Source organism: Myiozetetes cayanensis, unplaced genomic scaffold, assembly GCF_022539395.1.
Source record: "Myiozetetes cayanensis isolate MyiCay16 unplaced genomic scaffold, myiCay2020 scf19, whole genome shotgun sequence".
NCBI classification, from domain to species: Eukaryota; Metazoa; Chordata; class Aves; order Passeriformes; family Tyrannidae; genus Myiozetetes; species Myiozetetes cayanensis.
In genome coordinates, this window is record NW_026087400.1 from 12,598,281 (window position 1) to 12,610,829 (window position 12,549).

Consider the following 12,549-nt stretch of genomic DNA (forward strand, 5'->3'; position numbering starts at 1 on the left):
CTCAGGGCCGTATCCTGCCTCTTCCCTGCAGCAGCTCGGGGCTGCATGGAGCAGTGTGGGAACCTTGTGTGACTTCCCCGCGCCTCTTATCTTCACCCTTGCAACTGCTCGTGTGCTGGGCGGGGAACTGCGCCTCCCTGACTGTCACTAAGCCTTGCCACCTTCTCTTGGTACAGTTGCTGGTGAGAAGAGGGTGCCAGTGATGCCCGGATCGCCTGTGGAAGTGAAGATACAGTCCAGGTCCTCTCCTCCCAACATGCCACCGCTGCCCCCCGTGAACCCCGGCGGACCCCGGCCGGTGTCCTTCACTCCGACTGCATGTAAGACCCCAGTAGCACTGCTTTTCCCAGGGATTAGCTGTAGCCAGGAGGGAAGGCTGTGCTCATGGCACTCACTGGGGATGTCTCAGCCATTAGAATTAGCTGTCGGGTGCTGCTGTTAGGAAGGTGGGACTGGGGTTTTCCTGCTGTTCTGCAATGCAAGCAGGATGTCTGTATTCCCCCTCTGCCCCCCCTGCCTGCTCCTACCTTGCTCCTGGTGCTGCCTTGAGTCCTTCTCTTTGCAGGTGCAGCTTTGATTTCCACCATAAACTCCTTAAGAAATTGAAGTCTTTTATCAGGTCGGCTTCAAACAAGCCAAGTGCTGGGCTTTTCGCTCTATCTTTTGGAGGAGTTAATTCCCACTCTGCTGTATCTCACTTTGCAGGCAGCATTCCTGCAGCTGAGATTAGAAAGTTTTTCTTTTTTTAATTTCCCAGCCTTGAAAATTCCTTGCTGTTCATCCAGATTCTCTTTTCTCCATCTTCTCTGTATAATCTTTCCTATTAAGCCACGGTCGACCCTGATCCTGCCCAGCCATAACACAGCCTTGCACCCACTTTTTCTAGCAGGGTGTTGCTTAGAGGTGATCCACGGATGGGATGGACTTCCAGCCTTTTTGTGCAGCCTCTGTTTTCCTCCCTTAGCCATCATTTAAGCCATTTGATGTCTTTTTAAAAGCATCATTCCGTAGCAGAGCTGCTCTACTTTGTTGGTCATGGGGTTATCTGACCTCTGCACATGGCGTTTTTTTATTTTCCAGGCCCTTCTCACCCCTTTTTCCCTGCACACAGTTTTCCCTAGCTGGCTCTGCATTGCTGTGCTGTCTGTGACAGTGTCTGGGCTATCTCACAGTTGCACACTGGCAGTGGGATTCGGGGATTTACAACCCAGCCTCTTGGAGGACACATGCTGATGTGCTGTGTGATGCTGGCAGCAGCACTAATCACTGGGTTATCCCGCCAGACACATTGTCCCCATCTCTGTGTGCTGAGGGATTTTTAATGGCTCTCCTTTTGCTCAGGCAGAAAAAGACCATTAGCAAAGTGACAGAAATTAATTTTTCCAATGAGGATGCTTGGCACACTGTTGAGGGCCAAGAAACCTGAATCTACTGATTGCAGATGACTTAATTGCCTCTTTCCAAGACAGATGAGAGTTGCGACCTGTGGAGAAGTTCGTTCTTGCTTTTTTATTTCTCAGTTGCACCAGGGGGGCTTGGTCAGAGTCAGTGAGTGTGTGTCTTGCCCTGTCAAAGCCCACAGCTTGGGCAGGTGAGGAGGAGCCCGTTGGAACAAAGCCTCGCCTACCTGTGGATCACTAACAAAGGGCTGGAGCAGCAAAACCTCATGACTTTTGAGGACCTAAGGCAGAATTTAAGCGTAGCCTGAGAGGATGACTTTGTTCCCAGGAGTTTATCATCCTCCTCTCCCCACACCAGTAATCCCCCTGGTCTGGGGGCGCCGCCTCACTCGATTCAGTGCTGTCTTCTCACCTGGAAAGGAAGGTCCCAGCCCAGCTGTGTGGGCTGTGGTGGAGCAGCTCCTGGTGATGTGCAGGATCAGATAACTGCCAGCTGCCCTGCGGTGACGCTGTCAGCAGAGGGTCAGGAGGGGTGAGCCCAAAAACGCGGGGAGTGGTTACAGGGCTGTGAGGAACAGCAGCCCCAGCCCAGCTCTCTCTGTTTCCATGGATCACCCTGCGCTGCCGACATCCCCTGCTCCCATCCTCAGCAGCCTCCTGACCCCCCAGGGATTGCCCAGCCCCTGCTTCTCCCAGGATATAAATAGAGCCTGTTGCTCTCCTCAGGCGTTCATCTGAAAGAGTAAGAGGAAGTGAAACAGAGAAGAGGGAAAGCGCCTCAGTTGTGGCTGCCGGAGAGCGCGGGGCTGCACAGCCCGGGGCTGCTCGAGGGAAGCTTCTCTTTATAACACTTTTATTGTGAAATAAGTGTCTTTATGGGTAATTGTCAGAGGCCTTGCCTTTCACCTAGCTCTGGTTTTCCTGGTACTCCGTGCTGACTAACCCCGTGGGTACGTCCTGACATCCCTGTACCTTTGCCACTTCGGGGAAGCCTGTGTGGGCAGGAGTTTTCCAGCTTGCTTTTCTCCATAATGAAAGGCATGAGCTCACTTTGCCTTTGCACCTCCATCCTCTCAATCCTGGCCTTCACCTTCACTTCGTCATTCCTCAGTCTATGGAAGACCAGATTTTGTTATCCCCCAAAGAGCCTGTCACCCCTTGGTTAGCAGGAACCACCTTTGATGGTCTCAGTAGCCTTATCTTTCCGTGCATCTTTAACTGACTCTGGTTAAGTTTCCCTCCTGTGCTCACCACTAAGGTCCAGGTGTGGGGAGCCTTTCCAGCCTCCGACCCTGGTGTGCCCCAGAGTGGTTTAACTGTTCCAGTGCCTCCTGTCTTCTCTGAAAAACCCCTCACTGGGTTCAGCAGGATTTGCTATGATCCTCGTGAAACTGCAGCAGAAGTTTGGGCTTTTTTATTTTATTTTATTTTATTTTATTTGCAAGTTGCTGCTCCTCCCACAGGCCAGAGGCAATGCTGCTGGGTGGCATCAGGGCTCCTCTGAAACACCACTTGAAATGGTTTCTACAGCTTATGACCTCCTTGTCAGCACTTATGTCCGTAAGGGATTTGGGACTGGGCTTTTAAGGATAACCCAGTGGATCAGCCACAACTCTATTTACAATGATATGCTTTTCACCTCTGAAATCCTGGGTTTATACCAAGTTGAGGCCCTGGTGCGCAGCTGCTCATCAGACAGGGCTCGGGATTGCACAACCACGGCCCGGGGATGTCAACAATTTATTCTAATCCCTTGCCGAGTTCCCAGACTTCCAGCCCTTCGGTCTGTTTCGACATGCTCACCACTTACAGGAGGCAGAGCTGCAGATGGGACCAGGCTGGAAAAAAACAACGGTGTTTGCGAAATTCCCCGTAGGTCCCTGGGGACGGATGGCGGGCGCTGCTGGGGCAGTGTCTGTCAGCACTACTCGGGGTGAGGTGGAGGCACCTGAGCTGCCACCCTGGGTGGAAAGCGCCAGACCGCAGGGATGTGCCCGCCCGGTGCTCAGCGTCGCCTCCATCTCCCGTTTGCAGTGCCCAACGGAATCAACCATTCCCCCCCGACGCTGAACGGAGCGCCATCCCCGCCCCAGAGGTTCAGCAACGGCCCTTCCTCCTCCTCCTCCTCCTCGCTGACGAACCAGCAGCTCCCAGCCACGTGTGGGGCCCGGCAGCTCAGCAAGCTGAAGCGCTTCCTCACCACCCTGCAGCAGTTTGGGAACGACATCTCACCGGAGATCGGGGAGAAGGTCCGGACCCTCGTCCTGGCGTTGGTGGTGAGTCCTGCACCAACCTGGGCTGCCTGGATTTCCCCAGAGCGCTTTGGCCCCGGGATCTCGGCAGCCAGCACGTGCCCCCATCACACAGTGTTGTCCTGTGTCTTTGCAGGCAGAGCTGGGGGCTGAGCAACACTGTCATGTTTATGCTTTCTGGGAAACTTGCTGACTTCTTTTTTTTTTTTTTCTTATCTTTAGTGGGTTTCAAAAAGCTGTTTGTCCAGTGGCTTTGATGTGAGCCCTGCGTGCAGATAATCTTGAGGAAACCTGGAAGGATTTGGACAAAGCTTTTCTGTAAATCAGAGAATCACAAAATGGTTTGGCTTGGAAGGGACTTTAAAAGATCATCTCGTTCCAACCCCCTGCCAGGAGAACACCCTTCCAACCCAAGTGAATGGGTGTAGCTGTGGTGTTGTACCCAGAATTTGCAGTTACACAGACTAACTGGAAGAAATGCTGTCCAGTGCATTAGACATTATGCTCTACATGTTTTACAGGGGTAGGGAGCGATAGGAGAAGGGAGGAATAGCTTTAAACTGAAAGAGAGTAGGTTAACTTGGATATTAGGAAAAAAATCTTCCTTGTGAGGATGGGGAAGCCCTGGCACAGGTTGCCCAGAGAAGCTGTGGCAGCCCCATCCCTGGAAGTGTCCAAGGCCAGTTTGGACGGGACTTGGAGCAACCTGGGCTAGTGGAAGGTGTCCCTGCCCATGGCAGGGGGTTGGAACGAGATAAGCTTTGAGGTCCTTCCAAACCAAACCATTCTAGAATTCTGTGACCTTGGACTGAGGTCCTGGAGCCCAGCACCACACAGCCTGGCCAGCTGCGGTCCCATGGGGCACCCAGTGGGGCTCCCAAGCTGAACTCTGCTTTTTGGCACGTTTCTTTTGAGGCTCAGCATGCAGTGAAGGTCACTAGACTGCAGCAGCCTGGAGCATTTCTGCTTCAAAGGTTGACATGGGCTGCAAATGTGGGTCTGTCCACGTCCTCAGGAGCATTCTCAGTGCTTGAACACTGGATGCAAAGTGCTGCTGCTGCATTTATTATAGCATAGATACTTCCATGGGTAGTACCTTAGCTTATCCTATTGGAAAGGAAATGATAAGCTGTCCAGATCCACCCTGGATTGTGATAATTGCTACAGGGACGAACTTTGTAAATGCAGATTATCAAGTGCTGCTTGTCCCAGGGAGCCCTCAGCCTGAACAGCCCCAGGGGGTGCAGGGCTGGGCCAGGGGAGGACTGTGGTGAGCAGCAGACTGATGGAGACTGCAGGGATGGTCCTTAGGTTAGAGGAGGAGAGCTGGAAGGAAGGAAGGAGAGGAAGGTGTGCAGCTCTGAGCTGCTGGGATCACTGGCTCCCTGCAGGCTGCCCCAGGCAGCAGGAGATGCCAACTGGGTTGTGCTGCCTTCCAGAGCTGGGAGGATGCTGGGCCAGGCAGTTCCCACCCCTCTCTGGGTGCAGGGTTCCTACTCCGCTGGCCTGAGCCTTTCTGGCTGCGCTCGGCAGGATCCAGTGCAGACATTGCCAGCCCTGTAGTGGCAGATGCAATCACCCTCCTGGTTCTGTTCCTTTGGAGCCGTTCCCCATATGTCTAAAAATAAGAACAAATTGTCATTTCATCTCTTAATTTCTGTTCTCAGAACTCGACGGTGACAATTGAGGAATTTCACTGCAAGCTGCAAGAGGCGACGAACTTCCCCCTGCGGCCCTTTGTGATCCCCTTCCTGAAGGTGACAGGGAGCTGCTGGGGCTTGCTGGGGCTCCGTGTGCCAGCCTGTGCTGCTTGGCAGCGTGACACTGCTGGGAAAGCTCTCCTTGCAAGCACCACAGCAGTTTTGTTAAGGTCCAAGACAGACTGCACAGACCGTAGTGGTGGCCATGTGGGACTGGCTTGCGGCAGGCTGGAACGTGTGCCAGTGTCTGGTTGTGTGCTGGGGATAAAGGAGGCAAAGCAAGCTCCATGTGGGAGCTCAGATCTAGAATATTTGAAGTGCTGGCACATGGAGCATGTCTGGGGTGTATAGATTACAGAATCACAGCATGGTTTGGGTTGGAAGGGACCTTAAAGCTCATCTGGTTCCAACCCCCTGCCATGGGCAGGGATACCTTCCACCTGACCAGGTTGTTCCAAGCCCCATCCAGGCTGGTCTTGAACACCTCCAGGGATGGGGAATCCACAACCTCCGTGGGTAACTAGATGATGGAAGCAAGGAGTGATTCCCATGGCACTTGGTTTTTGGGTGCTCCGATATCAGGCCATCCTCAGCTCCTGGGAAAACACAGGTGAGTCTGTCAGAGCAGACACCAGGAGCTGGAGGATCCTGAGGGGGGCCCACAGGCGTTACCGCTCTGAGGTATTAATGACGAGCAGATCTTCAGGAATTGCTGGAAACTCCTGCCCCCTCTGTAATGCAGGCCTGTGCTTGTTTTCCAGGCCAACCTCCCGCTGCTGCAGCGGGAGCTGCTGCACTGTGCCCGCGCTGCCAAGCAGACACCTTCCCAGTACCTGGCACAGCACGAGCACATCCTGCTCAACACCAACACCACGTCCCCTGCCGACTCCTCCGAGCTGCTCATCGAGGTGAACGGCAATGGGAAGAGGCACAGTCCAGACAGGTAAGAACAGCTGTTGTCATTCTCTTAAGTTGTCGAAGTCGTGGTTTTCATTTTAGCTTTGCTGCTGGCAAAGCTTCAAGCAACATCCAGGGTCTTATCACTTATCACTCCCAACAACTATTCTGGCTGTTAAAAGACACCAATGACTGCTCCTTCTGCACTGTGAATTCAGGTTGTGTTCCTCTTTCAGGCAGGTTCTGTCCCAGGGGGACTTCTGGGTAGCATTAAAAAGCCAGAGCTGGAGAGCTGAGTGGTTTTCCACCACCCCAGCAGTAAATGGAGGCACTGGCAGGGCTGGGAAGGATGTGGTTCATTTTCACCACTTTTTATTCCAAGATAAAAGTTGTTATGTAATTATGTGGAGCATGCCTCAAATTTATAAAAACTGTGAAATTTTAATTTGGTCATGCTCAGAAAGATGAATCACAACACTCGGGCATCCTGAACCTTTCCTTTGACAGGGTCACTCTGTGCAGCGCTTCACAAATTGAGTTGTGTTTGTTTGAGCTCCCTGCATTACCCCCCGGGTAAAATCATCATGGCCCAGACTCTGCTGATTCAAAACCTGCATCTTTCCCTTTCTGAGTGCGTTTGTGGGATGCTAATGAAGGCCTGTCCGTGCTGGTGTGGTTGCAGGAGGGAAGACAGCAGCTTTGAGAGGGAACCGCTGCCGACAGAGCCCCCGGCCAAGAGGGTGTGCACCATCAGCCCCGCGCCCCGGCACAGCCCTGCCCTCACCATTCCCCTGATGAACCCCAGCGGGCAGTTCCACCCCACCCCACCGCCCCTCCAGCACTACACCTTGGAAGATATTGCCACCTCCCACCTCTACAGGGACCCCAGCAAGATGCTGGAGCACAGAGAGATCCGGGACAGGCATGGAGGGCTTGGTGAGAAAGACTGGAGGGCTCTGGGTTGAGTTCTGATGTCGGTCCCTGCTCGGCCACCCAGAGCTGTGTAATGCTGGGCACGTCCTCAGCAGAGTTTTTGTGGGGAATTCAGAGGGAACAACTCACCATGGAAAGTTAAAAACAGGAAGATTGAGAGAGTTTGTATTTTCCTGTGTATGTGTAAAGACTGGAACCACTGAGGATGAGGAGGAAGGACCTGGTGTGTGTGAGTTGAGTGTAGCCAACCCAGTAAGGCAGGGAAATAAAAGTAATGTTTCCAAGATCAGGAGAGCAGAGCCTGAACCCCCATCCCGTTTCTCCCTTAGGTGCATGGGAGGTGCATGTTGTTTTTCCAGCAGGACAGCCTGAATCACAAACTCTGAGCTCCCGTGGGTTTATAGCAAGGGAGCCAGCTCCACAAGCAGGTCAGAGCCAGAGCCACAAGTGGATTGTAGCACTTCCCAGACAGTGACACAGACAGGGATGAAAAAAGCACCAGCATGGAATTGCCCCTGTAGAGCCACCACCTTGAAATGTGTTTTAAAATCCCAACTCTGTGGAGCTGGAAATAGAGCTCTTTATTATCACTTGAAGCACTGCAAACCCTTGGTCCATCTAATCCCTCTCTGGCTGTGGCTTGTTGCAGGTTTGAATGGAGGGTACCAGGATGAGCTGGTGGATCACCGCTTAACGGAGAGGGAGTGGGCTGACGAGTGGAAGCATCTCGACCACGTAAGGAATGGCAGGAGGTGTGGGAAGCTCTGTGGGCTGCAGCAACCCATTGTTCCACCTGCTCCAGTTTGTGATTTCCTTGTTGTTGATACCATATCCGGGCTCTCCTGGTGGCTGGGAGAGGAACAAGCTGCCACAAGAAGGTGGATGGTGGGGAGGGTGGATAGGAGCTGTAGCACTTACTTCCCTGGCGTGTTTTTCTCTGCCCATGGTCAGTGGAAGCCAAAATCAGTGTGGATGAAGTGTCTGGATATGGGGAGCTTCTCCTGCAGATCACAGCCATGGCTGTCTGAGCAAACAAACCCAGCCTTGTCCCTGGGTCCCACAAGGTCCCTTGACTTTTTGGTCTTTCCTGCCACAGCCCTGGCCAGCACGGGACCAACAGGCATGTAAATGTGCTATATGCAGTCAGGATATGGACATTAAAAATGAGTAAACCCATCATTATTGTTTTAAAGACTTTCTTTCCTGAGGTGCCAGGTTTTTCTGGGGCACAACAAGGCACTGACAGCAAGACCTGGTGCTTCTGGCAGACTTTAAGCTGAGCTTTTTGCTTCTGAGCAAGGCTGCCTCTTCCAAGCACTTCCCTAGAGCATTTCCCTCAAAGAGATGGGATTGAAATTCAGCTTTGATCATAAATGCAGAGACATATCGTGGTCTAAAGCTAATGTTTTTTCTGAAGGGGATGGGGTTAGGGTGGAGCAGTGGTCCTGTAGCTGAGTATTTGGAAGTAAACTGTGGCTGTGGAGAGCTGGCACCAGGATCACAGCCAACCCTTGCATGGACACCCTATTCCCATAGGAAAGTGGTAGCTTTTTCTCTTCCACCTTTAGGAGCATGACCTGGAGGAGTTTAGCCACTTCCTTAGGGTGCAGGTGTGACCTCCTCCCCACCTGGTGCTGCATCCCTGGGTATGGCACCCTGTCCAAGTAGTGCATCATCCCAGATACCAAAATTGCCTCCCTCCTGTCTCATCTCCCTCGGGTGGCCCCTCCCCGGCACCTCTGAACATTTGGGATCACAGAATCACAGAATATGCTGAGTTGGCAGGGACCTCCAAGGATCACTGAATCCATCTCCTGGCCCTGCACAGGCCCATCCCCAAGAGTCACACCCTGTGCCTGATGAGAGGATCATCCAAACGCCTCTTGAGCTCTGGCAGCCTTGGTGCTGTGCCCACCGCCCTGGGGAGCCTGTTCGGTGCCCAACCACCCTCTGGTTGAACAGCCTTGTTCCAACACCCACCCCTGACACAACTTCAGGCCGTTCCCCCGTGTCCACCTTCACGGAGAAGGGAGGCGACCCCGCCGGCGGGGCTTTGAGAGCGCCGTTTCCTCCCGCAGGCGCTGAACTGCATCATGGAGATGGTGGAGAAGACGCGGCGCTCCATGGCCGTGCTGCGGCGCTGCCAGGAGGCCGACCGGGAGGAGCTCAACTACTGGAAGCGGCGCTGCAGCGAGACGGCCGAGCCGCGCAAGGCGGGCGCGGAGCTGCTCTCCCGGCACAGCCCCGGCAGCTCCGACTCCGCCGGCAGCGGTGAGTCCAGCCAGCCCTTCCCGAGCAAGTGTGCCCATTACCACAGAGACATGTTAGGCATAAATGATATAATAACAATAATAATAATAATATATTTGAATTGTGATATAAATTAAGCAGCGCGTAACTGTTGTCAGAGATCTGATGGAGACAGGTCGTTGGATGCGTGGAAGCTCCTGGGTGAGCTCCTGGAAGCGGCGCTTGTTAACATCTAAAGGCACCTTTTCTCGTGCCGGGGAAGAGCCTCTTCCTTGTCACTGAGCCATATTGACTGACCAAACACAGGCAAGTTCATCCAAAGCTGAGAAACATGGGGGTGAAAAGGCAGGAGAGGTGTTTGGTTCCACTTCTCTTCCCCTTCCAGGCCTTCTTGCCTCAAGGATTCTAAATGTCAAGGTCTACTTATTCTAAAAATACCAAAGACTTTTGTAAGTATAATAACTACCTTAATTCTATTTTTGTACCATGAGTCAACTTAACTTTATTCGAGCTGACTAGTTTTCCCCTCCAGTGTGCAGGGGTTTGACCCTACACAAAAAAACAAGTCTAAAGTGATGAGTTGGTTTATTCGGATGTAATTCTAGTTTCCATCGTAACAAATGTGCTGTAAATCAAGTCCTGGGGGGGGGGGGGGGGAAAAGCCATGATAATAATAATAATAATAATAATAAAAATGGACTTTTTTTTAACAAGAATAAATGTCAATTTGATATGTATTCCACTTGTTTGTGTACAAAATAAAGAGTGAATTCCTGCAAGGAATTCTAGCGCCCATGGCTCCAGCTGTCAGCATGGAGTGGCTGCCATGGAGTGTGACAGCCTGAGGGGTACAGCCAGCTCTTAGCCCTTCTATATTTAGGTATATCATGACTAATACACTTACAGCCCCGTGTTGTTAAAGGTAATATATTTTAAAATTTTAATATAAATTGGGAATGCTCTTGACGCATTTCCCCCCATGGGACCTAGGGATAATGTTCAAGCTCCATTGCTCTTGTGAGAAGGTGCAGTTAAACACCAAGCAGCATCTCCAGGTATCTTTCAGGACAGTTTGTCCATCAGTTCAAGCCTTTGAATTGCCCAAGGAGTGGGAAGTGCAGTGCTTAGTGTAAACTGCTGGTGCTCACGGTCTCTGGACAGTGCAGATGTTGAATGACATACATTTATAAGTGTTGCCTCTTGCTATAGGGGACCAGGAGATGGAAACAGGTTATATAATGTCATAAATTATGCAAGGTGCTAATTAAACGTTGTAATTTGTTGTTTGAGTGTGTGAGGAATGGCTTTAACCCCTGGAATTCTGTGCTTTGAGATTTAGCTGGTCAGTCCTACCCTGCCCTGAGGTACCGCTGGGCACGTAAGCAGCAGGTGGGTGAGGTGAGGCTTTGCCAACCTTTCCCTGTGTCCCTTATTCCAACAGATTCACTGCGGGAGTTCAGCAGCCGGTCAGGAACGGGCTACGTCACTGAGGAGATTTGGAAAAAAGCTGGTGAGTGTTTGCCGGTGACCTCGGCCAGGGACTCTGCCAGATCGCTCGGGGTAAACACAGATGCTGCACAAAAAACAGCAGAAGGCCAGCTGCAGGAACGCCCTGGGACGTGCACATCTGGCTGCCAACATCCCCACCCACCCTGGCTTTTCCAAAGGGTTCTGCTCCTCTGTGATGCCACCGGGGATCCCGTGGGACCGAGCCTGGCCTGGCCGCTCCCGGGAGCGGTTGGGATTCTGGCGCTGGCCGTGGCTCTCTGGGAACGCTCCGCTGCACCTCCCTCTGTCCCTGCGAGGCTCACCCCGCTCCTCGGGCCGGGTGGGTGACGCTGCCCTTTCCTTCCAGAAGAAGCTGTGAACGAGGTGAAGCGCCAGGCCATGTCGGAGGTGCAGAAGGCGGTGGCGGAGGCGGAGCAGAAGGCGTTCGAGATGATCGCGTCGGAGAGGGCGCGCATGGAGCAGACCATCGCCGACGCCAAGCGCCAGGCCACCGAGGACGCCTTCCTGGTGATCAACGAGCAGGAGGAGTCCACGGAGGTAAGGTGGCCCAGGGGACATCCTGGGAAGGGGCTTTCCAAGGCGCACAGAGCTTCCAGGCCCTGCCTGACAGTGGCTCGGGGCCTGCAGGTCCCCCATCCCTTGTCGTGGAACCACAGATCACACAGTGGTTTGGGTTGGAAGGGACCTTAAAGATCATCTTGTTTCAAACCTCCTGCCGTGGGCAGGGACGGCTCCCACTAGACCAGGTTGCACCATGCCCTGCCCAGCCTGGGTTTGCACACCTTTTCCTCTTAGAAGTTTCTCCTGGATCAGTAACTGAAGGAATGCTCTGATATCATAAAAAATCCCTTTTGCTTTTGATTTTGCTGGCAGGGAATCAGCCTAAACAATGTCTGCAGCACCTGTGTGTGCGCAACAGCCACGTGAAGGCACCACTGGGGACGCTGAGCTGAACCCAGTGTAGTGACCAGGGATTTTGTGGGATTGAGAGAGGTGTGGAAGCAAAGACAAAGTGATGCTGGTGGATGCAGCTCTCTGTTTAGCTGTTGAATGCACCAGTCAATAAACACATGATGAGAGTGGGTGGAACTGCTCAGGAAGCCACAGGAGGAATGAGACAAGCAGTGATTTCTCTGTAGGGGAATACCAGAGGAGTGTCCTCCTCCTCCTCCAGCCGTGCTGGGAAGCAGTGTGGGACCTTGGGAGCTGTTGAGCACCCCCTGTGCAAGCCCCAGAGCACATCTCTAAAAGCTGTCCTGTGTTCTGGCACATCATGTAACCTTTGCAACACAGTTTAAAACCAGTTCAAGTGTAAACAGCTGTGAAGCACTGACCCAGTTTTCCAAGAGTTACCACAGCCTTTGGTGTAGGGGATTTTTGGTCACAAGTCCTGCTTCTCCTGGAACGGAGGAGCCTTGGGGATGTGCTGGCTCTGGAGCAGCTCACTCAGAACTTACTTTCTTTGGTGCTTTGCTGCCAGACTGTAAATCATCATCAGGAGCTGGTGGCTCCAGTGCAGACCCTGGGAGTGGGGAATCTCGCTGCCCTTCCCCACAGCAGGGGGCTGCCTGGCACAGCCCAGCATCTCCCACCACCCCACTTCCCTGC

General features: G+C 52.8%; 1 protein-coding gene across 4 annotated transcripts in view; it reads left to right on the plus strand.

Annotated features, from left to right (window-relative positions):
- CBFA2T2 (CBFA2/RUNX1 partner transcriptional co-repressor 2) overlaps nt 1-12,549 on the plus strand; it is a 59,995-nt gene that overhangs the window by 43,789 nt on the left and 3,657 nt on the right. For 3 of the 4 annotated variants that reach the window (XM_050313470.1, XM_050313472.1, XM_050313473.1), the window contains 9 exons: nt 177-320; nt 3,435-3,676; nt 5,320-5,409; nt 6,114-6,295; nt 6,932-7,185; nt 7,832-7,917; nt 9,261-9,453; nt 10,874-10,942; nt 11,288-11,478. In XM_050313470.1, the coding sequence (XP_050169427.1) occupies nt 177-320; nt 3,435-3,676; nt 5,320-5,409; nt 6,114-6,295; nt 6,932-7,185; nt 7,832-7,917; nt 9,261-9,453; nt 10,874-10,942; nt 11,288-11,478 (1,451 nt within the window). The remainder of the gene's footprint in view (nt 1-176; nt 321-3,434; nt 3,677-5,319; nt 5,410-6,113; nt 6,296-6,931; nt 7,186-7,831; nt 7,918-9,260; nt 9,454-10,873; nt 10,943-11,287; nt 11,479-12,549) is intronic. The other variant, XM_050313471.1, reaches the window with a different exon arrangement.